The sequence below is a fragment of the Diabrotica virgifera genome, chromosome 4 (assembly GCF_917563875.1).
Source record: "Diabrotica virgifera virgifera chromosome 4, PGI_DIABVI_V3a".
NCBI classification, from domain to species: domain Eukaryota; kingdom Metazoa; phylum Arthropoda; class Insecta; order Coleoptera; family Chrysomelidae; genus Diabrotica; species Diabrotica virgifera.
In genome coordinates this window covers 128,547,119-128,573,649 of record NC_065446.1, presented here as the reverse complement: position 1 = coordinate 128,573,649, position 26,531 = coordinate 128,547,119, and the positions used below count along the sequence as shown (strand labels likewise).

General features: G+C 34.0%; 1 protein-coding gene across 1 annotated transcript; it reads right to left on the bottom strand.

The window, feature by feature from the left end:
* Positions 1–3,223: 3,223 nt before the first annotated feature.
* LOC114329320 (peritrophin-1-like) lies at positions 3,224–12,894 on the bottom strand. The gene is made up of 2 exons (XM_028278366.2): positions 12,728–12,894; positions 3,224–3,584 (listed from the first exon to the last, which is right to left on the bottom strand). Exons 1-2 carry the CDS (start codon positions 12,783–12,785, stop codon positions 3,247–3,249), a joined length of 396 nt encoding a protein of 131 aa, XP_028134167.1. The 5' UTR covers positions 12,786–12,894; the 3' UTR covers positions 3,224–3,246.
* Positions 12,895–26,531: the final 13,637 nt, after the last annotated feature.

The window sequence follows — 26,531 nt, the reverse complement described above, 5'->3', positions numbered from 1 at the left end:
GTTGTGTTCTGTCGCCACTAATGTTTAACGCGTACAGTGAAGTTATATTTCAGGAAGCGATAGCGGAACTAAGTGATGGAATCTATATAAACGGAAGAATAGTAAGCAACATAATATTCGCTGATGACACCGTTATAATAGCACCCTGGAATCGCTGCAAGAATTGTTAAATAGAATTAGCGATTATTGTTTAGCAAAAAAAGCAAAGAAATTAAAGTCCGAATTGAAACTGCAAGGCAAGCATTTATAAGATGCTGCTTACACTTACTTAAAAAAGAAGACACTGCTTACAAACAAAGAAATTCAGTTGCCTCTCAGATTGAGGGCTCTAAGATGCTACATATTTTCTATACTACTATGCGGAATGGATGCTTGTACATTGAAGAGACAACACATAAGAAAAATAGAAGCGATCGAAATGTGGTGTTACAGAAGAATATTGAAAATTCAGTGGGTTCAAAGGATTACCAATGGTGAAGTGCTACTACGTTTAAATAAGGAGTTAGAAATTATGAACACTATAAAAACAAGAAAACTGGAATCTTTATGTCACATTACCAGAGGAGACAAATATTAGTTGCTGAGAATTATTATGCAAGAAAGGATAAAAAAAAAGAAGCATAGGAAGAAGACGCATCTCCTGGCTGAGGAACCTTAAAGAATGGTTTAACTGTAGTTCATTACAACTGTTTAGAGCAGCAGCCATCAAAGTGACCATAGTCATTATGATATCCAACCTCCGATAGGAGATGGAACTTTAAAAAGAAGAAGGGGACTTTCCATTTTTTGGTCCATTTCCAACAATCGTTTTTCCGATTATATCGCCATCTATCCATAATTCCAAAAAATGTCTCGACTACTAGTTACTTATTTTTACGCGGTTTGCGTAACCCCCTACCTTACCTCTGTGGGGGGTCGTGTTTGGTGCCATTCGATAGATTTTTTAACAATATTAAATACTTGTTTTTTTTTTTCAGTTTTTCGATCTGATGTTCATTTCGCGAAATATCGCGGGGTTCGTATTTAAAATTTTTAATTTACCCCCACCCCTCTCCGTGGGGGTCGTGTTTGGTATCATTCGCCACCACAATTTAAATGCATAGATTTTTTAAAAATATTAAAGACATATTTTTTAGTTTTTCGATCTGTCGTTTATTTCGCGAAATATTCGCTTTGTTCTTGGGAAACTTTGTGACACCCATTTCCTTACGCCTCGCTCAAATCGTCAGATTTTTTAAATATACACTGTTTTGCATGTACTTAACTTACCTTATCTTAATCTGGCGATTTCGAGTTTCTCTAAGAATAGATTTTTTTCGCTCCCCCCCGCTAACGATCACCCCTGTATTAAGATCAAATATATGGTAGTATGGTAGAGGTATATTTACAGGGTACAAGGATTCTCCCCATGTGATAATCTGACGCGGTCGAGTAACTGCAAAAATCCCCGCTTGGGCTACCAATATGATACCTACCATATAGGATACAGGTTAAAATGACACAACATATTGTTTGATAATGAAACAAACTGATTACTAAAATCGTGAATTTAAATTGTTTAGGGATTTGCGCAATTTTCATATTATTATTTAGTTCATTTTGCTTAGAACCTAATTCTAAGCAAAAACTCTTCTACAATTTTTTTTTTGAAAACTCAATATTTTTTGAGTTATTCGCGGTTAAAAATTGGCCATTTTCATTGAAACGAAACACCTTTTCGATCGGTTTTTTGCAAAATATACATCTAACTAAAAAAACTAAAGAAAGCAATTTTGTAGCTTATAAAAACCAAAAAGGGATTTGTTTCTTCATAAATCTTCAAATTATAATACAAAGAGAGATATGGTAGGTGAAAAGAATTTGTTTTTTTGCTGCATGCTCAAATCGGTATATTTAACTTGAAATAACAGAGACACGGTCGATTTTAGCTGTATAATGCTACCAATACTTGTGGTGCTTGAAAAGACCTTTAAAGTGAGCAATATTAAATGTCGATTACATTCAAACTAAGTGAGATATGCTACAAAAAAATTGATGACTAATGTATTTTAAGAAAAAATGAGAAGTATATTTAACTCCTCATCCACCACAATTTAAATGCATCGTTTTTCTTCTACAATACCTTTTATTGTAGTGTTATTTCTATGTTTAAAAGTTGGACGGCTATAAAATGAATGGTTTTTGTAAAAAAATGAGATCAAATTATAGAGCGCATTTTTAAATTTTCTTAAAAATCTTCCTTTTTCTACATATAACTTGAAAATAATAAGAGATACTATATATTTTTGATTTTTGTTCAGTATACTTTTTCTTATCTCTTTTTATTTTCGAGTTACATGGACAAAAAGAAAGATTGTTAGGAAAATTTAAAAATTCGCTCTAGAATTTGATCTTATTTTTCGAAAACTATTAATTTTAAACCCGTCCAACTTTTTGAACATAGAAATAACACTTTAGTAAAAAGTATTTTAGAAGGAAAACGATGCATTAATATTCTGATGGATGAGGGGTTAAATACACTTCTCATTTTTTCTTAAAATACATTTGTCATCAATTTTGTTTGCAGCATATCTCGCTTAGTTTGAACGTAATCGACATTTAATACTGCTCGTTTTAAAGGTCTTTTAAAGCACTACAAAAGGTATTGGTAGCATTATACACCTAAACTCGACCGTTTCTCTGTTATTTCAAGTTGAATACACCAATTTGAGCATGCACCAAAAAACAAACTCTTCTCACCTATCAAATCTCTTTGTATATTATAACTAGAAGATTTAGGAAGTAACTAATCTCTTTGCTTTTTTATAAGCTATAAAAATATTTTATAAATTTCTTTTCGTTAGATGCATAGTTTTTAAGGTATTCGCAAAAAACCGTCCGAAAAGGTGTCATTTTTCCATGGAAAATGATCAATTTTCAACCATGAATAACTCAAAAAGTATTGAGGTTTCAAAAAAAAAATTATGGAACAGTTTTTGCTTATAATTAGGTTCTCTAGCCACTTCTGTGGTTATTTTAACCAAAAATATTTCACCCCCGAGAAGGGGTGGGAACCATCCCCAAGATAAAACACATATCGGTATAGGGTAGACTTTGTTTCTTCAGCTCTTCCCTACGTACTGTGAAAATATCAAGTAAATCGTTGTAATAGGATGGAATTCGGAGCCAAATACCCTCATTGACTGCCCTACAGACTTTGCAAATTTATAAACAAAAATAAAGCTTTCGTTGAAAAAATACATTTAATTACACCACAACTTTTTTACATTGTGGTCTATTACATACATCTATTCTATGGTTTTTTGCACATTTTTGTATACTAGGTATCCCATTCATACAATAAACGTATTTTGAGCAATCGCAGTAATGTTCTTTTTCGAAAACCGCGGTAGGGGGGTCGCACCAATCATTTGGGAGGGATCCGTTGGCTGGCCAGTCACACTCTAAGGTAATGCAATTAAAAATTAAACCCGCCGGACACTCCATGAAAACATCGGTGGCGCCTTGACACATTATGAATTGTGAACAGTTGGCAGGGTTTGGGTATATCTTCCGATCATCCGCATGTGTCTTACAGTATTCACCTGCAAAAAGTAAACAGAAAATTTTTTTTAAAAAATACATTTTGATGTAATATCATAGTCTACAGTCCGTTCGCAATTTCTTAAGAGCACGAAATGAGGGTCAAAGTCATAAAACGGCCGTAAGTGTCGTAAAATCATAGGCGGAGGTTCCTGAGGTATTTATTCATTAAAATTAATGTAGATTTACATTTAGTTTCCTTTCCAAAATGTTTATCAATATTCTATTTTGAATAAAATAACGTTTTTAATAATTATTTACTTAGCAAAAAAGAATTAAAACGTTCACGGTTAATGTTTGAAAATTTAACCGTTAAAAATTTTGTAAATAAGATTATCTTTAGAGATCTCTTTGCATATTTCAATACTAACCTTCAACGTACATTATTTAATGTTAAGACGTGACTTAAAGAAACTTAAAATTTTGACTTCTGTACAAGTACAATAATATGCAATACCTCTGGAATTCATACCCGAAGCTGAAGATAGGTACAGAGACACCGTCTTTGGAGCTTTGGCCTCGCCTCTTAGTTTATATTCGAAACTTGAATTGAAAGGGTGTTATTAGGAACGAAAACAATTTTTTTGTTTAGCACGTTTTTGACCATTTAATCGAATATTAATTTCTTTTGCGAATTTTGTGCAGTGCGTGAGTAGTGTTTTTGGAGTTATACTTCTTTACGATCGTGAGTGAAATTTTTTAATTCCCTGGCGCATGCGCACACAAAGAGTATGTAGTTCGTTGCTAATCTTTCAAAATAGGTATGTATATATCAGCGCAAATAAGTCATTAAAAGAATATATTAGTGTTTTTAGTAAATGTATTATTTATTATAATTTTTGTGTCTTTGGATTTGTCTTCGTCGGTAGTAAGATAATAAAATATCTAGGTATAACATTTTTATACTTCACTTGATCTATTTGTCACCGTGTTGTGTAATTATATCCGAGACGTTACTCGTTACTTACAAGGGGCTCGATAGCTTGGTTAGTAGAGCATTGGACCAGAGATCGAGAGGTCCCGGATGATTCATATTTTTTTTTTAATTTTTGGTTGTTTTAATAAAAAATTTTTGAAAGTGGTAGGTAAGAAAGTTAGTTTAATACTTAAATAAAATACAACTAACCTGTTAAGTATATTATTTATTTTGTTGAAATTATATAATACGTACGTACAAAGTACACACACATTCTTTTTTACCATATTCCTACAAACATATACTTACGTTTCGTTCGTGCTTGTTTTTGTTATTGCTTGCGATGGCTTCATCATCATCAACGTCATCAAGTTTTACACCGGTGCTATTGCGTACAGTCAGTAAGTCTATTCACCAAGAGAGAAGACTATTGTCCTGAACGTTCACGATGCTCTGGTTTTTCAGAATCCCACAAACACTGTTCGGAACATAATCGAGAGTTGTGCCAACATGACGGACGTAGCAGAGTCAACAATATATAGGTTCCTATCAGAAAGAAAAAACAAGGTATAGCTAACCTAAACACAAATGAACACTTGAAGATGGGAAAAAAGCCTGTTGAAAATAATGAATTTGCCAAAAATATTATTCGAAGGAAAATTCACGGATTTTTTTTCAAAAAAGAAATACCCAACCTTAACAAAATTTTACAAGAAGTTAAAGACGATCCGGATTTGCCTAATATCGGACGAACCAAATTGTGGGAAGTTTTAAAAGAATTAAATTTCCGGTGGGAGAAATCAGACCGAAAATCAGTTTTGATTGACTACGAAGGGATAATATGTTGGAGAAGACATTATCTAAGATCCTTACGAAAATTCCGGGCTGAAGGAAGGCCAATCTACTAGCAGGACGAAACTTGGGTAAATGCAGGTCATACTCTAACAAAAATTTGGTCAGATAAAAATATATTAAGCTCCAGGCAAGCGTTTATAGAAGGTTGGTCTACTGGTATTTCCCCACCCTCTGGTAAAGGTAGTAGATTAAGAATTTTTCACATTGACAGTGAAAAAGGATTTCTTAGGGATGGTTTGTTGGAATTTCAATCCAAAAGCACAAAAGACTATCACGAGGAGATGACAGCTAATGTTTTCGAAGAGTACTTTGAGCAGATGAGTGAACATATACCACCAAACTCAATTATAGTATTAGACAATGCGCCTTATCATTCAAGACTAGTAGAAAGACTTCCAACGACTGCGTGGAAGAAACAAGATGTCCTTGACTGGCTGCGGAATTAGTCTCTGCCTTACGAAGATGGAACGGTTAAAGCAGAACTTTTAAAAATTGCCCGGCAACAAAAATCTAAGTACAAGAAATATGTAGTTGACAAAATGGCGGAAAGGCGAAACATCACAGTCCTTAGACTTCCACCCTACCACTGTGAAATAAATCCAATTGAACTAATTTGGGCCCAAATGAAAGGTTATGTGGCTAGAAAAAATACATCATATAAAATACAAGGTGTGCGTGAATTGTTATATGAGTCTTTAGAACATATTACAGAACAAAACTGGCGAGATGCAGTAAGACATGTAATGGAAGAAGAACAAAAAATGTGGTATCTTGACAACATAATTGATGCGACTGTAGAGATACAACCGATAATTATTAACCTGCTAGACGACTCGGATTCCGAAGATGATCCTGTTTATTTTGAATTTGAATAGTTTTGTAATCGTAATTTAGTTCAGTCATATAGTCGAAAAAAAAGCGAGTTACCTGAAAAGTTTTCCGGAAGTTTTAAAAATTGGTTATTTTGTGGATTTTATGCTCTTTTTGAATTTCAACTTTGCTACGTCGTATCTCCGCCGCTCGCGCCGCCATATTGAAAATGTGGCGCCAAATAACAGTTTTTTTGGGAATACATCCTTTCCGACGCATTTTACGAAAAAATCATTTATGTACAAAATGAAACTAGAAAAAATGTCCTACTAAATTTCGGTCTGCGATATCTCGATCAATGTTTAGGACGAAGTCGTTTCTGGTATATCAGGAACTGCAAAACGAAAGAGGTTGCCCTAAATTTGTAAATTATAAATACATCATAATATGTGGATTAGGCCTACAGGGGAAACCACAATAAAAAAGAACGCGCCGCTTACTCTACCTCTAGGTGGTGTGGAAATGAGTTTTTTTCAAAACGTCTATTGAAATATATTTTGCAACGCTCGTACGCCAAATACGATTAATTTTATGAAAAAATTCAAATTATGTAAATTGTAGGAAATTTTTTCTAGTTTAATTTTTTACATAAATGTTTTTTCGTAAAATGCGTCAAAAAGAAGATATTACCAAAACACTGTCATTAGGCGCCATTTTTTAAATATGGCGGCGGAGATACAAGGTAGCAAAGTTGAAATTCGAAAAAAGCATATCGAAATCCATTAAATTACCAATTTTCAAAACTCCCGAAAAACTTTACAAGTAAAACTACCAAATGATTGGACTAATTTGTATAATTTAAAAATAGGTATTAATTAAATAAATGTATGTTTTACAAATTGCAAGTAACTTTTTATTTTTGAATTGTTTATTTTTGAATAAAATATAGAAATTTTATTAAAACAAAAATACAATTTACCTACGTAGTTACCGTTTAAAAAATATATTTATTTAGTTTAAATAAATGTTTAAATTATATACTCTACGGCCCTGGTCAATCATCTGTACCCAAATATACCTACATAATCCGATTTAACTATTACAGGTCTATTGTATTCCTTCAGATACAAGGTGGGTTAGTCGAAAACATCTTAAACTGCCAGTTTTAGGTTGGATTCCGTTATTATATCATTTTACCTGTCCTCTCTGTATTTCAGCCCACTAATGAGGGTCAAACTTGTACGTGCTTGTACTGAGCTCTTAACAATTTGCGAACAGACCATAAGTACCCTTTCAGACTGAGACACTGGTGTCTGACACCAGCAAAGCTTTGTTTTAAATGAGCGACTACAGACGAGTCACTTTTGAGTGTATGGCTGATTTTAGTTTCTCATGCTTTGCTGCAATTGAAAACCGGTTATTGGACACCGGTGTCGGACACCGGTTTTTTGGTCTGAATAGGCGGTAAGATCCCGGTACAGAAAAGCTAAGAATAGCATAATACAATGATAGCAGGTTAACAATCAAAAAGTGGCTGCAAATAGTTTTAATTAAATTAATAATTATTAATTTTTGAAAAAAAAAATCGGTATTTTTTAATAAAATACCATCCAAATCATAGCAATGCATGTAACGAATTTGAAAATTCATGGGTGCAGTTGTACACTCGGCCTCAACAGCATGGCAACCAGGTGCAAACAGGTAATTGACCGGGACATTTAGCACTTAAAACATAGGAATAAATCGATTTTTAAACACAGCGCCTAGAGACTTGAAACTTTTTGTGTTGAGTTCAGTATGATGTCAGGAAAAAAGTCTACTATAGAAAAATGGTTGGAAATGCATAATTGCATTTTAATGTGCATAAAATACATCCTAAAGTGAATAAACATGGCAAAATAAGCATATTAAGGAACACATTTTGTTACTCGGGAGTTTTTGAGGTCATGTGCATGTGCATAATCATGTTAAAATAAGCATATTAGGGGCCAGATTTTGTTCCTTGTGGATTTTTGGGGCGCTGAACACGAGTGTGCCATCAAAACCGACCTCCGGATCACCTGGTGCCCAGAGTTACTGCTAAGGCACGTCATCTAGAGTCTAGAGGCTCGAGGATTATCGGCACTAAATTGATGCAAACAGGTTACTTGGAGGTTTTTGGAGTCACTTAACCCGAATACTCCACCAGAACCGACCTTCGAAGCACCTGGCGCCCGGTGCCACTTCTACGTACGTCATCTTCTGGAATCATCTTCGAGAATTTTTTGCATTAAATTGATGCAGATAGATTACTCGGGTGGCTTTTGGGGGATGCTGAAAACGAATTCGCCAGCAGAACTGACACCTAGAGCACTTGGTGTCTAGGATCACGTCATCTTCTGGAGTTTCGAGGGATTTCGACACTAAATTGGTGTAAACAGAGTATACGAGGTGTTTTGGGGGTTACTAAATACGAATACGGCATCAGAACTGACACCTGGAGCACTTGGTGCTCCAGGTAAGGTACGTCATCTTCTAGAGTTTCGCAGGTTTTAGGCCTTGAATGTATGAAAATATATCACTAGGCGGTTTTTGGGTCGCTGAATACGAATACGCCATTAGAACCGACACCCGCACCACCTGGTGAACAAGGTTTTTGGGCACCAAGTGCACTGGGGGTCGGTTCTGATGGTGTATTATTGTTCAGCGACCCCAAAAACCCCCCGAGTGATCTGTTTGCATCAATTTCATTTTTGCATCAATGCAAGGGGTTTCCTATTGCAAAAAATGTTTCTAAACAATAATTTTTGTAATTCTTTGCTTTTAAAAAATTTGAAAAATTTGTGTATATAAATTTTCATGCACAAAAACACTTTGATTTTGTTAAGATTTTTTGGATCAAAATTTAACCCAGGAAAAATATTTAAGTTTTTAAAAAAGTTTTAGGTTATATAGAGAATTTTTGACAAATTTCTAAATAATTATTTTTCGTGTTTGAATTTTTTTTCTTTCTTTTAATGGAGAAGTTAGATTTTACATTTGCCCTATTAAACATCTTCAGAATTCGAAAAAACCCATTTTTTGTATTTTCCTCCATGTTTTTAGCATATAAACATGTTAATAGTTTCTGATAAATTTTTTTGTCATTCCTAACAGCGGAATCGAGTTTGTCATTTTCAAACCAGAACATGCTGAAAATTTGCCAAACCTACTTTTTTTGATATTTTGTCCTATGTTTTTTGTACATAATCTCAACTGCATGTGAATGAAGAACGATTTTTGATCTATTTTTTTTTTCGTTTCTCTTTTAACTTAGTAATTAACTCCGTAACTAGAGATACCTCCAAGTGAAGTTTCTTCATACAGACCGATATCATTACTTCCTGTCATATGAAACTTATTCAAAACTCTTCTGCTAAGAAAAAATAAAAACAGTTATTGAAACAAATAATTTGACTCCGTCATATCAATTGGTTCTTTTATTGATTTTAAACAGGCTTTCGATCGAGTCAAAGAAGGGAACTATTCACAGTATTGCAAGATATGGATCTTTCTCCAAAGCGTATTGCAATGAATATTATCTCTCTAAAGGGCACTGAATAAAGTCAAAATAAATAATAGTATAACCGAAAATTTTGAGGTCAAAATAAGGAGTGCTTATCATATAATGCTTAGCATAATATTAGAAAAAGCTATACAAGAAGCAAACATTAATCTGGTCTGATCTACCACAGAAAACATCAGTGCTTATCATTTGCGGACGATTGGTTAATCTTGGCTAGAAACAAAATAGAACTGATGGAACAGTCACGAAATTCGAAGAGAGGACAGCAACCAAAGGATTGTACATAAATAAATGAACAAAAATGAAGTCTATGTAATGGACAAATGAGCAATTCGTTCGGGGACAGTACATAACAATGACAACAGCAAAGGGAACACAAATCAATGGCGTAGCTGAAGATTGGGGGCACCCGCGACAATTTTTGTAGGAACCGTATTATACACATAACGACACCAAATAGCAGTATAATTACTAAAATATGTGTAAAGGACAATATTTGGCCTTTCTTTAAATTATTCTTTATCCGTTAATGCTAATAGATTTTTTGGGAATTGACATGAAAACCTGAGACATTATACATGTCTCTTAATCTGAAAAACATATTAGCAAGTTGTTGCAATATCCAAATTTACATTGAAATCATTAACTTCAAAACTTTTTTTGGCTATAAGTTATTTTTTCGTCGCAGCTGATCTTATCGTAAAATATTTTTATACGTTTTATCCGTTTATGTTTAAATTTTGGTATAATACCCCACTATTCTGCTATTCCTGCTGCTATTGCTAAAGTTTCGGAAAACGAATTTCTCATTTCTCTAAGATTATCACAAGTTTTTTCAAAAAATTGAAGGGCGACCGTTAACTCTGCCTTTTCAGATTGCAAAAATTTTGATGTTAGATTAATAAAGTTGTGTATTTTAGATTGATTAGTAAATTATATGGGATGCACAATGAACATAGGAAGCTGTTTTTTCAATGTCAGTTATGCGCCTTTGTACGCCTGAATATACACCACTCATAACGCTTGTCCCAGCATACCCCTTTGCTCTTCAGTTGTGAACGGAAAGGTTTTTTATTTTATTTACAAAAAAAAATTATTTACAAGACCGCCTGCACTTTGGTCCAAAATGCGAATAAATCCCAAAAAACTTTCAACAACTTCTGCTTTGGAAGATAAATTATTTTCATCGCAGGTTAGTTTTACATAACGGAAAAAACTAAGCTGATCGTGTTTTGAAATAGCTTGAGTGGTATCAAGAATTATTGAATAAAAAAACTTTTTTAATTAAATTGATTAATTTGTTTTCAGTTTCTTGAGCCAGCAAATTTATAACTTCGTTTTGTATTTGGGACTCTAGTAATTTGTTTTTAAGTTATTGTTTTTATCGATTAATTTAGCTGAAACAGGATCAGATTGAGCTAGTAAAAAAGCCACCAATAAAAAATTCCGTTTTTGGGATTTACCTTCATCTAAACTACCAACTTGTCCACGAAACGCTAAATTGCACCCGGAAGGGTTATTATACCCGCTTTACACCAACAATAAATTGATCAAGAAATTGACGAATAGGGCTTTTCATCGATTGTCATTTATTTCGAGCTTCTGTCATATATTGTATAATATGTGTATAATATTAATATACACGGATTATACGGCATATGACAGAAGCTCGAAACAAATGACTGTGAATAAAAAGCCCTATTTATTCAAGGCCAAATTTGACGTGTATAAAATGTATGGTTTGTGGTACAAAGCCCAATTTGAAATAAAATTTTAACCACAGATCATCTAAACTGTTCTCTGATTTTACCGTGAAAATGAAGAAAGTTGAAGAAATAAAACATGTGCTATAATAGGACATGTGGTATTTCGTCAAATTCCTTCATTTTCTTTTTATTCACGCAAAATTGGATGTAAAATTGTGTTTTGTACACATCTAATTTGACCTTGAAGAAGTTGGTCAATTCCTTCATCAATTTATTGTTGGTGTAAAGCGGGTTTAAGAGTTACTTCAATTATCCGCTTCATTACTTCCTTCCAAATTCCCTATTTTGAAGCTTATTAGGAAAATATGTTTTGGTCCCTAATTTAAAGAAAGTAGAAGTATGAATCTTGAAGGTATTAAGGGGCCCCACCTAACGTCGGAGCTCCCGTCTTGCGGGCCCTGCGGGCCTGTCAGCTACGCCACTGAACACAATATATAAATTTGAACAAGGTTGAAAGATTTGAGTACTTATAGACTGTATTCATGAGAGAACCTTACTGTGAAGAAGAAATACAGAAAATAACTATATTGGAAAACCGCGTTATATAAACTCTCAATTGGTTGTTATGAAGCAAACATATGTCTTGAAGAATAAAACTAAGAACGTACAAGAACCAATAAGGCCGATAGTGACGTATGTTTCTGAAACATGGGTTACAATGAAAAAACACCAAGAGTTTTTATTAGTTTGGGAGCGGAAAATATTGCGCAAAATCTTTGGTGGGAAAAATTGGAATGGACAATGGAAATGAAGAATAAATAACGAGCTTACTGAGCTCTATCAAGAATTACTGGTAGTAGAAGGTACTGTTTAGTGTATCGGCAAGCAAAAGGCGAAGAGGAACACCGATGTTAAGTTGAAGCAACGGAGTTAAAGAAGATATGAGAAGAATTAACGTAACGAAATGGGAAAGAAAGGCAACTGACAAAAGGGAGTAGAAAATAATAGTACATCAAGCCATGTGCCTACTAGGCGCGTAGTGCTTATTATTATTATTTTCAGATTTAGCCATACGGCTCACACTCCCTCTAAGGGGAAAATTGACTCATCCCAGATACCTACGGTATCAAAAGGATTGAGCTCTGGTGGGACTCTTTCCGTGTTTTCGAGCCCTAGGTGACTTGGTATGCTGTAGTTTCTCCCAGAAATTTTCGTACGCATCATTATTACGTATTATTATTATTATTATTATATCAATTGGAATAAATCTTAACGTAAAGATTTATTAAGACAATAAATGCTATAATATCCTACCTGCGCTTGTAAAGTTAACGTACACCAAAGCAAAAATCACCAGGCGAACCAGAAACATTTTGTTGAATAGAAAATAACACCTTGGTTACTATTTTAGTTTGACTTCCGTTTTGTTTATCAATTTATAAACCGATAAACCAATTATCAACCGATGAAATGACCCAATGAAAACTTTCATTAAAAAAATATTATACAATTATTGATGTTTATCTTGAAAGCGAAATTTATTTTTAAAATCCTCGAAATTAATTGTGCGAAAAGTGTATAAAAAAATATGAAACAAAACTTTTTAAGAAACGCTTTTCTTTAGTTACGAGTGACTAAAATTAAAAATATTATAAAAAAATCAACCAAAAAGCAAAAAATAAAAAAAATTGAAAAAATCTAACACATTCGTCAAAGAAAAGCGTGGCGCGTCTTCATCGAATAAACGGTTTTCGCCCCACGCTTTTCTTTAACGAATGTGTTAGATTTTCATTTTTTTTTTATTTTTTGCTTTTTGGTTGATTTTTTTTATAATATGTATTTTTAATTTTAGTCACTCGTAACTAAAGAAAAGCGTTTCTTAAAAAATTTTTTTTCATATTTTTTTTATTTTTTACTTTTTAGTCTTACACTTTTCAAACATTAAAATATATCGTCATGTTTCTTAAAATATGTATAAAACATATATGTACTAACTAGAAAAGTAGTCGGAATCGGCAAAAAATTTGAAACTTTATTGTTTATTTATGAAGCATAACGTAAACAATTAACGTAAAAAGTGAAATTGTGTATAGTTCAAGTGATTAGCTACAATCCGTAAAAGTTTCAAGTTTCTACATTGTAAAAAACAAAAGAATTTAAGCATTTTCCATTAAAATAGTTTTTTTTTTATTTAAACAATTAATAAACATAAAAAAATATTGATTATTCGTGTATTGTTCCCGCGAATGCATATATCTGCAAATTTTCATTAATTTGCATTGGACAAAAGGCAATCAAATTAACGTCTAAAGATTTGACGCAAACTATTGAACTAAATAAAAGCGTTTAAAAAAGTATAAAGAGCTGGCTTAAACGTTGAATTTAAGCGAAAAGCAATGTTTATTTATCTAGTCTATCTTATATTATGTAAAGTTTTTACCTTATGAAAACTGGCATTATAGATAGCAGTGCGTGAAGGATTTAAAATGTGCGTGAAGTAATAATGTATTTTTTCTACAACCGTGGTAAAACGGCAAGTTTTAGCACTCCATGCGTGCGTTAAAAATGCTACTTTAAGGCACCAGTGCTTTAAAATATTTTTAAGGCACTGCAATTCGTATTGACCGTATAGACAATTTTGATGTAATGTCAAAAAAATATAAAAATGGAATGTCAGTCAAATTCAAGTAAAAGTTTTTGTAGATATAGTCCTGTAATTACGTTTGTAGAAAAAATATTGTATGATATGCGTGTTAAAAAGTACATTTTTAAGGCACTCATGTGAATTGCAGAATTCGCTATTGCTCATTCTGCAAACTTTCACATGCGTGCCTTAAACGTGTACTTTTAACACTTATATCATAAATAACTATTAAATGGGATTTACTTGTTCGCACTGTTTTTGACACAATTTCATATAATCAAATATCCTTAAATTTCGCGTTGTCATGGTGATGACATGGTGAGCAATAAATTACAACAATTGTTTTGACAGTTTTGTGGTTTGAAAGAAGTCACTCACTCACTCACACTCGCTGATCATCCCAACCCCTTGGAGCATGTGTGTACCGCTGCTAGTCAACGGGACCCACATGTCCGAAAATCAGACCGGTTACGCTCCAAAAGAGCAAGTCATTCCCACTGTAGGGGTACCTTGATAGCTTTTCTCCCTATTTACTTTACTGAATTTACTTGGAGTTTTGACATGGTTTTGGACTGAAGTCCCTAAGAGTGTGTTTCCCCGCGGAGGGACACCAACCTAGATTGGTGTCCCTCCGCGCGGAACCGTGTTGTGAGCTCGGTCACTCAGCTGTCGAATTGGCAAAATAAATTTGTTCTCCTCGGCAGCTGGGCACCCGATGAGTCTGGCCACCGAGCCCATAGTTATCGCGCTTGGTCTCGATGCTCAGAGTTACGCCGCGTCTAGGTCTCTCATTTGACCTGCCTAAAGGGCCTATAGCCTATGTGGGTGTACAAGGTGGCCTGAGGAGCCCCTTGTACCATAGTTTAAAATACGCCGCGTAGGTACGGGCAGTATTCACTTATCCTTTACTACTAAGTGCAACGTTGTTACATCCTAGAGGGTGTTTTGCTAGTTTTTAAGATTTTTTTTGTGAGCACGATCTGGAGTCCAATCCTCTAACATCGATTGGGCCCCAGAGCATGTCCGGGTTTTTTTGTTTATTGTTTTTTTTGTTGTGTAATTATTTTTTTGTTTTTTTTTCTACCTCTATGATGCGGTGGGCTTGACTCTCTGTAGCTATATCAGTCATCATTTGGGTCTGCTGGGTCTTGCCTGTATCCTGATAATTGTTGTTTTGGCCGTCTATGTACCGTTCTTATGTTTTCGTCATAATCCGTTAATTTTCTTAGCCATTTATTGGGGTGATTTCTTATGCTGTTGAATACTTCATACGCTTTTTCATCCATAGTCCTTAGGATTTTCTTCTGATTTGTGTCCCGGTATATGTACCGCAGTGATACATATTTGGGTACGTTTAGGGCTTCTCTAATTATGTAATTTTGGCTAATTTGTATTTTCTTCCTGTTCGTTTTGCACGTATTCCCCAGACTGCTGATGCGTATGTTAGAGTAGAGTAGGCAGGATTATACTATGTGCTGCTCTGAGTTTCGTTTTAATATTCAGTTTACTTTTCCTTCCAATTAATGGGGATAGTTGTTTCCTTAACATTTTTGCTTTGTTTACCGTTAGTGTTACATGATCTGTAAATGTCAGTTTGCTGTCTAGCGTTACGTCTAGATATTTGGCTTGGTTTTCCCATTTTATTTGGTTATTTTCCATGCTTAATTCTGTATTTGGTGTTCCACATCTTTTACGGAACATTACGGCCTGTGTTTTCTCCGGGTTTAGTGCGATCTTCCATTTTATGCACCATCGTAGTAGTCGGTTTAGTTCTCCTTGTACTAGTCTTGTGGCCAGGTCTAGGTTCCTGCTGCATGCGGCTATTGCAGTGTCGTCTGCATATAGACTTAGGATGGTTCTATTGCTTTTGGGGGTATCTGCAGTATATATGGTGTGTAGATACGGCGACAGCACAGCTCCATGCGGCACACCCGCCTCCAGGGTCCCGACAGGGTTTCCCCTATCCGAACTCTGAACCTCCTCTTGGCCAGGTATGAGGCCAGAAGACATGTCATCGCCTCACTATACCCATTATCATTCATTTTATGAATTAGTCCCTCGTGCCAGACTCTGTCAAATGCCTTGCTGACGTCGAGAAAAGCAGCTGCTGTGTACATTTTCTCGTTGAAGCCTTTTGTTATGTATCCAGTAAGTCTTAGTACTTGGAGTTCGCAGGAGTGTCTTGATCTGAAACCGAACTGCGCTTCGGGGAGTATTCCTAGCCTTTCGGTTTCTTCTTGGAGTCTTTTTAAAATTACTCTTTCGGCTATTTTGATTAAGGATGATAGTAAAAGCTTATTGGTCTGTAATTTTGAGGAAAGCTCCCGTTTTTTTTCCCGGTTTTCCAATCATTATAACGTGTGCTTCTTTCCATCTGTCTGGAAAGTATCTTAGCCTCAGTACTGCGTTGATAATATTTGTGATATACACTATTAGTTTAGTCGGAAGGTTTTTGATTGCCCTGTTAGTGGTGCTATCCGGGCCTGGTGTTTTTTTGCCTTAGCCCTTTTTATTATGTTTCTTATTTCTTCTGGGGAGGTGTGTTCTAGGCCTATTCTGCTTTTTCTTCTTCTTATTCTGCTTGCGTTTCTTTCGAATTCTTAGGTGAAGTCAAAATCTTCTCTTTGGTGATAATTTTTCCTGCATTCTGCTTCTAGTGTGTCTTTCAGGGCTTCTGCTTTGTCTTGTTCTGTACATACGGTTCCATTTTCCCCGTGTAGTGGTGGAATCGGTTTTCTGTCGTTTCTAAGTACTGCTGATACTTTCCAGCATCCAGATTTATTTGGATTTAGCTCTTGGATATATTGATCCCAGCAATCACTTCGGTGTTCTTGTAACTGTTTTTTGACCTCCCTGTCTAGCTCATTTGCAATGATTTTATCTTCTCTGTTTCGAGTTCTTTGGACTCTTCTGCTTCTTCTATTCTTCTCTCTAATCAATTCTCTTAGTTTATTTGGTATTTCTTTGAATCTTCCTCGTTGTGTGGATATGTTTTCTGTTCTAGTGCTGACTTCCATAGCATTCTGTTTTGTGTGTTCTAATAATTTTATTATGTTTTCTTCTAGTTCGTTTATGTTATTTATTGTGGGTATTGCTCCGATGTTTTCGCTCACCACTCTTCTGAAGTTTTGCCAGTTTAATTTTCTTCTTTTTCTGTGGTTCTACTTGGTTCAATTCTATTGCCCCAAGTGTCATAAATATTACGTTATGTGTGGAGTCCCCTTCGTTTGCCGCTATTATTTCATGTTGTAGTCCCACATGGGGAAGAATTGCAATGTCTATATATGTTGGAATTCCTCCTTGAAAATTAGTTGGGTCTGTAGGTCCAGTTACAATAGTGTTTTGTTTGTTTTCGAGATATCTACAGAGTCGTCTGCTATTGCAGTTGGTTAATCTGTCGAACCAGTTGGGCGACCTCGCGTTTAAGTTACCGCTATTGAGTTTTTTTTAACTCAGACGTCAATCGATCTACTTGACGCTGGCTGTGCATTTGTTGTTCCTGTTGTCTGACAACTTCAACATGATGAAGCTGAGTGATAAATTCTTCAATTGTTCGCTGCATGGCGTCTAGATCTTAAGCATTTTTCAGGTCTTGATCTTGTGAGGGACTTGGGATTAGGGCTCGCTTGACTGGCTGCTTGTCTTCGACGCGTTGAGATGCCTCGAAGATTTCGCGGGTTTTAATAAATTCAGATGCCTCAAGGCCTTTATCTAATACCTGAGGGGTGTTAGCTTTTTATGAAATCTAAGGGGTTTCAGTGTCAGAATTTTTGGAGAACTTAGATTAATCAATGGTCATTTCATCTTCGGTGCTGGAATACCCTGCTTCCTCCATCTCCGATTTGGGGGAAGGGGCATCCTGGTTGGGATTGTTGCCTGAAGCACAGCCGTCAGACGGCTCCGACAACAGGGAGGAATCTGGGATAAGGGGCATATCTCGACCGCGAGCTGGAGTGCTCAGTGCAATCAGACGACGACATTTTAACATACTACTTCAATGACTCTGTTTTTTTTTGTTCAACTGAACCGGTGTCCAGTTGAATGCTGAGTGCCGTCTCAGACCCTACGCGGTTGGTTTCACTCCCTACTCGCTGTAGGGGGGATTCCTCTTGCTATTTCTCAAACTATCGGCCCAGGTGTCCGGGTCTGTCCGATGTGAAATTCAAAATTTCCACTCCTTACATTGTCCTTCCTGTTTGAAAGAAGTTAAAATTTTTAGTGAAACGAAATTAACCATGGACATCCCCAGCTAATTGAAATAATATTCAAAAATATTACCTTAATCATCCAAGACAGCCATCGATACACCCTCAGCTTAGCTCAGTCTCTCGGGTGTGTGTTTGTCTTGTCCTAATCTTAGAAATGAACTATGAAAGTTTGGAATGAAAGCAAACAAAACAGTATTTTTAACTAATCATGTTTATTGTTCATAAACATATAATAAAAATATCGGAGTAACCTAGTTGAGTCCCAGAATTTATAATCCGTATTTCTAATAGCCGAGTTGAGTCCAGAAGATGGGTAAATTGAGTCCCGTGTCTACCTGGGGCTTAGTCGGTGTACGTAATGATTTCTAGGAATTAGAAAACAATAACTCATTTTCGGACTTATATACAATACAATTTCGGAAAACAATAACTTATTTACTTTACATTTCTAATTTTAACATACGTTTTACTTTGAAAGTCTATTAAAACTGTTAAAAATTGAAAAATATGAGGATGAGCAACATAAAATGACGAGTTAAACCTGGAATGAAAACTCTCACATGCGTTCGTCGTCCGTTGTAAACTGCTTGACATCTCCGCCCATATTTCTGGCGGAAACTTAGCCGATTCTGAGAGATAATTATCGACCAGATAGTCCGCAAATTCTACTATTCTATGATTTTGTGACTGTATTGATGATAAAGCTTCAACAAAATAATCTCCTACATCTTCTGGGTTGAGAAATGGCATTCCAAAGCAGTATGTTAAATATTTTCCTACATCACTCTCTTTGTCTTTGTATAAGGATGTTAAACCTAGTGCCTGAATTTTGCGCCACCTGAAAAAAAAACATCATTAGAATTACAACAGTATGACATATGGAAAATAAGTAAAAAACGCCGGAAAACAAAAAGCATATATACACATCATCAGATCATCATCATCAAAAATACAATTCAAATACTCGTATGTTAAATATGACTACATATCAGGACCAGGAACATTACAACAACGTGGCATATGGGAAATCAGTAAAAAACACTAAAAAACAAAAAATTTACATACACATCATCATCATCATAAAAAAAAAGATTCAAATATGTCAAATATGACTACTTATCAGGACCAGGAAAATTACAACAGCGTGGCATATGGGAAATCAGTACAAAAAAATCCAAAAAACAAAAAGCACACATACACATCATCATCATTCAAAAAAGGATTCAAATATGACTACTTACCAGGATTGTCCTAAATGGAATCGGCAGCCCTTCAATGAAACATTAGTCCAAACTTCAGTGACACTCTGCTGAATTGCTTCTTCAAAATATGCAAATACCGTTCTTAAAGCGAGTTTTTTATTGCATTTCTCAACTTGTTCTGTTAGGTATTTAAGTGCTAGTGTATATGTATATTTTTGTTTATTTGGCAATAAGAAGAAAACCAAAGGTATATATTGATCTTCTTTTAGACCATGGATTGCCTTTGGGCAATATTCAAAAGTTCCATCTATACAAATGGTGTCCAAATCTGCTAAAAATTCTAAATTGCTGCTACAGGAAAACATAATAATTTGGTTTTCTATGTCGTTCACCATTAGAAAATCCTCGTTTTTGTTAGTTTTCACTGGAAATGTTTTTAATATATCATGAGTTTCCTCCATACTTTTTGGTAATTTAGGCAGAAGAGATCGTCGGGCGTTATACATATTTTTTCGAACCAATGCCACGTCTTTGGTAGTCAAGGTACTAATATCTCCATTTCATAATTCCTTTTGCAAAATTTTCATAGGTCTTTCACCGATGTCTTCTAAGGCCTTTCGTTTTAAGGAGTTACTTAACATTTGACGGTTAAGTGCATCTTCGTTTATTCGCTATGGTTGTGTTCATTCCGAATTTCCGTCACTACGTTGTCACCTTGGGTTTTTAAAAATGCTTTACATTTTTCTCTCGTCTGCGCACAACACACCCAACGCTTGTCGTTATTCTTTAAAGATTTGTGAAAACGATATTTGAAGCCATTTAACACAATCAATTGTTTTCCTTTTTCACTAAGAACAATTTTCACTGAACCCATTTTGGCAATCAACTTAACACCGTATCGTATACAGATAGATCGCACCATACTAAATATTTTGTAGGATATTGCTTTTTTATATTTGATTACCATAATAAATGCATAACCAATAAAATCATTTCATTCCTCTATTGTTATTCCAGGTAATAACAATATTTCTAAATATGCTTAAGTACAAATTAGAAAGTACTTACAAATTAGAAAGCTATTAAAAGGTAATTAGAAGGATTACGATGCCCGGGACTCAATTCGACCATCTAAATATTTTGACCCTTCTTAATCCAGGTATATGGGACTCAATTTGCCTATGCCCAAAAATATGACTTGTAAAATGCATTAACAAATATATTCAAATTCTTGCCAAAAACTATCAATTCTGGATTATACTTATGGCTTTTGGTATCTGATGGCAACTTCTTGATGTCGAATGATACTGCTGTAGACTTCTTAGGATCTAGGATTAACTATCTACGATTTTTTTTTTCAAATATTTATAGCCTTCGACCTTTGACCTCTCGGTATAAACAATTTATAATAACTAAGCAACAAGTTCACCAATCGGGCTTTACAATTTTTTTATGTTTGGAATTGAAAGATCTTCATTTTATATTCTTAAAAAATGAAAAAGTTATTTATCTACTCTATGTCATATTATTATGTCGTATAAGTTTTTAGTTTGTGAAAACTGTCATTATAGATAGCAGTGCGTGAAGGGTTTAAAGTGTGCGTGAAGTAACAATGTATTTTAAATGGGATTTACTTTTTCGCACTGTTTTTGACACACTTTCATATAATCAAATATCCTTAACTTTCGCGTTGTCATGGTGATGACAGAATGAGCAATAAAATACAACAAAAATTTTGACAGTTTTGTGGTTTGAAAGAAATTAGAATTTTTAAATGTCAAAGTTCTAAAAATTGTAGAATAGAAATGAATTCCAGTGACGAAGAGTTACAGTTTTTTTATTTGTTTATCGTAGATAAAATATTGTATGAAACTGTGCGTGCTCGCTCGTGTTCTAAACATTCCGTGCTTTTGCAAAAAGCATACTTCACGAACTGTTTCATAAATAACCATTTTACAATAAATAATGCAATTGCAAAAAACGGCCATTTTTGATTTTTCGCAGGCTGTTTTGCAACAACAAATTAACGAAATTAAACTTGTGATAGCTCAAATTATAGGTTTTTTAATTTACTACAATTTTCTATTTAAAAGTTTTTCTCTAAAATGAATCTTCTAAGCTGCAAAATTAAAAATATGTAAAAATTGCAAATTTAAAAAATGAAAAACGTCATCATAAATAAAAAAGCTCCTAAAATTTTTGGTTACATTTTAGTAGGAGTTATTCCTGGCATCGTTCTGTACAGCATTTGATAGGTTTCAAAAATTCCTGAATTATATCCTGAAATCGACCTATTTTTCACACACAGCTTGGACTACAGTGGTAGTTGCCAAACTCGTGCGATACGTCTAAAGGTGAGAAACAATCAATATAATCTAAGTTTATATATTAATATCGCTAAATTTTCTAGCTCGACTAGTTTCATTTCTTTTTATCTCACTGTTAGGCTGCCCACGCAACCTTTGTTCCGAAATGAATGAAACTGCTGACTAGTGGACTGTATTATATATTTTTATTACAATACTAAGACATGTGAACTCTTTGAAGACAATAAACGGACTGACGAGTGACGAGTGACGACTGACGACTAGTGACGAGTGACGACTGACTAAAAAATGAACCTGTCGCTAATAAGTAGTGTGACCAACTAGTCCGAGAAATCCAGGACAAGGCCCGAAATACAGTCGTGTCCCGGTGTCCCGGATAAGTCTTCCGGGCCATCCGAATTTTCATCGTTTTGGTAAAATCCTATTTTGAAATTTTGAATACGTTATTCTTCCAAAAATTCACATCTAATTGAATTGGTGGAACGAAAAAAAGTCGATAATTTCTATAGTGTAATACTAATACCACATCCAAAACGCATGCAATTTATATCGTGGTATAGTTCTACAAAAATTAAACCGTGGACTTTTTTTCGTTTTTGTATTTTAATTTAATTTTAATTTTTATCGAACGACGAAAAGCTAGACCTAGAAATTGCAAATAGGAGAAAGAAAACTACGAGAATATATTATTCGATTAATAATACGATACAATGTGATAAAATATATAATACAATCGAGAGATGGGTTACAAATAAAAGACATGAAATGCAGCAGAAATGAAGCAGCTGAGAAAAATAGCTGGACAGGAAAGAAAACTGAATTGATTTGGACATATAACTAGAATGAACAAGGACAGACTAGTAAAGAAGGTGAAAGATGATAAAAGACATGGGAGAAGAAGAAGAGGCAGACCTAGAAAGGGGTGGATGGAACAAATCCAGGAAATCGGGACCAAGAGAGGGAAAAAAGTGCTACAGATGAAGGAAATGGCAGGAGACCGGAAGGCGTGGAAGAAATGGTAAAAGATAGATAAGTGATAGCAAAGTCCGACGCTCTTATTGGGCATAAGGACAACGAGAAGAAGTATTTTAATTATCGTCTCCTGAAAAAAAAAACAATGGCCCGATTTTCATTGAAAAGTCCCGGATTTCAGATATTTTTTTCAGCCTTGTCCCGGATTCGATTGAATTGGAGTTGGTCACACTACTAATAAGCCATATTTACTCGCAGGCAGGGCCGTCTCAGGACATTTCATTAGATATTGCAGCGAACACTCACAAGTTAATACGTTTTCCATCTTTTGTGTTATTTTGCCGGTTATTAGAGCGCTCATCACTGAGTAGGTAGAGCAGTTTATGAAGCATAACTTTGTTTCGTAAAATTAATAAAAAAAATGGTTAGTTATCATAATTGAAATAAAATGATGATGGGTATCCGCAATTTGAGAAAAAATTTATTTTTTTTTTTCAATTAGAAGGATATAGTTGTATTTTAAAATATAGTTTTGAATTCCGAACAACTTTTTATAATAACAATTTTTGATATTCTGGAACGTAAAGCTGGACCTCCGAGGTATACTACACTATGTCATTTCGAGCAACTTTGTTTATCCTGTGTTTTCAACAAAGTTTAGAGCACTTATGATGTTAATAAAAATCTGATATATCCCATAATTGGTTGACAGACAATATTTTAATGATAATATATTACTAATTTGTATAATCCAACTAATAAAATAAGTGGATGATTAAAGGAACTTGTTCAAAATAACACCATTTCGACATAGTGCAGTTTATCTCCGAGGTCCAGAAAGGTACTTTACTCTTTAACGAAATTAATATTTTTGACATACCTCTAATAAAATTGATAAAATTTGATATCTGCTGATTGGGTTATAGATTTTAGACTATGCAGAGCATTTTATGAAGAATAATTTTTTTTCGTAAAATTGATAATAAAAAAGTTTCACATATGGGTCCTAGCTACGCAGACATACTGTATCAGAGCTTATGTATAAGAATTTTCAAATTGTAATGCCATATTCGGATTCAGCGTTATCAAAAACAAAATAGAAACATATTTGACCAAAGTAAAATGATGAATTCAACGATATTTTTAAAATTACTTATACCAAACAATTATTATTATTGGGAGGGGAGCAAAGTATGCTAAATTTGCAGTCACTCGAGCGTTATGGGGACCTCTTGGGTTGTGATTATTAGGTCCTAAAACCAAAAAAAGTTAAGTAAAATATTCCATTTTAGTGGAGATTTTCCATTCTTGAATATAATTTTCCATTTCCAACAACCGTTTTTTCCAATTATAGTAATTCGAAAAAATATCTCTAATAAAAGTTGCTTATTTTTACGTAAAGAATCCAAGGCTGCAATAAAAATTTGGGAGTCCCATTTAAGATTTTAAAGTAACTCCCACCCAACTCCGTGGGGGGTCGTGTTTAGTACCATTCAATAGATTTTTGAAAAATATTAAAGACGTATTTTTTAGTTTTTAGATCTGACGTTCATTTCGCGAAAGTTTCGCTTTTTTGTCTCTTTTTGACTCACCCATTTCCTTAGGACCCGCTCAAATCGCCAGTTTTTTTAAATATACACTGTTTTGCATATGTACTTAACTCACCTTATCTTACTCTGACAATTTCGAGTATTTTTAAGGATAGATTTTTTTTCGAGCCCCCCTTAACGAACTTCCCTCTATTAAGAGCCAATATATTATGGTAGAGATATATACATCTGCAGGGTACCAGGTTTCTTCACATATGATAATTTGATGCGCCCGAGTAACTGCAAAAATTCCCGCTCGGTCTCCCCTACCATATTGTTTAAACAATTAATAAACAAAGGCAAAGTTTTCAACCTAATATAAACATTATTGAAAAATATTAAAAATATTACGAAAAGATTTTTAATTGACAACTTATTGGTTATTAATAAGCGGCAAAATCTGCGAGTAGAACTTTTTACTTTAACATGTATATAAAAACATTTAAAAAGTTTGAATTTGTTTGTTTTTAATCATGTTTGAATTTTTCGGAATAAATGCATATTTTCGTTCTATTCACATATTGGCTCCCCTATACCACACCTATACCGTAGAATGTTAAATATACCGTTGACAGGGGCGCATATGAAATGCCTCCCAAAAAAGGGTTTCTTACCTGTCGCTAAAATGGTCACATACGAATTGCCTCCCAACCTCTAAATAAATTACATGCTTCTAATCTTTATGTGAAGGTGAGACGTTGCCACATCTTCGTCTCTTTGTAAATTTTTGTTAAAATTGGTATTTTGTTATTTAATTTATTTTATTTTCAACCTTTATGTATTAAACATTACCCACATAACAATTTCATGTTCTTAGTAGATTCATAGAACATACTTTTCAGAAAAAGTATATACTTAGAATATGCGTAATTACCATTGCGAATGTGCAGAGCATATACTGAGTATATACTACATTACAGTACTTAAACGTTCTATGTATATACTTAGAATGTACTACCGCACTTCTTTTCAGTATATACCAAGAACATACTTTTTAGAAGATTCTAAGGAGGTGCTATAAACCTTCTATTTATATACTTAGAATGTACTATCGCACATATTTTAGTATATGGGAAGAATATTCCAAGGAAGTGCTATATACCTTCTAGTTATATAGGTACTTAGAATGTACTATCGCACATATTTTTATTATATGGGAAGAATATTCCAAGGAAGTGCTATATACCTTCTATGTATATACTTAGAATGTACTATCGCACATATTTTTAGTATATGGGAAGAATATTCCAAGGATGTGCTGTATTTCTCAGAAGTATGTTTTCAACATCACCCAATCTCATCCTATAGGTTCTACCAAAGAATACTAACACACCCACAGGGTGTGTTAGTATTCTTTGGTTCTACTAATATATTATATTTACATATTCTAATTGCATATGAGAATGTAGTTATTACATTCTACAATATTACGTAAAAAGTAAGTATAAAATATATAAACTTTAGTTAGTTATATAGGTACCTATGTATAATAAATATTATATGGGTAAGTAGCCTATATATAAAATATAAGTAATATATTTAGTTATTATGTGCACATCAAAATAAAAATGCTGCTTATATAATTATATAATAGCCAAATATATTATAATATGTATGTAAATTACTAAAATTTATAGGTATCTATATACATTATACATACTTTTACTTACTAGGTATTTAGGAAATATTGAAGTACCAATATGAATTTATTATTTTCAAACTGCTTTTTATGTTCTTAAAAATGTTTTAGTCCTTGTAGCTAGAAATACTTGGTCCTACCTAACAGCGTAGACATAAATGCATAACTGTACTGGAAACTATTTTCATATTTTGCTCTTTTGTTACCTACCCCCTTCCCTTGTGCAGGTATAAAATGCAATGCAAGGGTCAGAATGACAATGAATGGCCGTTTCCGGATTCCCGAAAATTATTTTACTTATGGTATAAACTCAAATCAAAATGGTATATTCATTTCAACTGAAAACGAAACGAGAATTTCTCATTTTTCTTCACAATAGAATTAAGTTTTAAACTTTTTACCATACAATTAAAACGGTTTAAAAAAATGAATTAGATAGTTCAGTAGTACCTACTAAAATACATAAATTTTATTAATTATTCTTAACACGAAGTTGATAATCTATAGGCTCACATTATTCTTCTTCCTATAGGTACG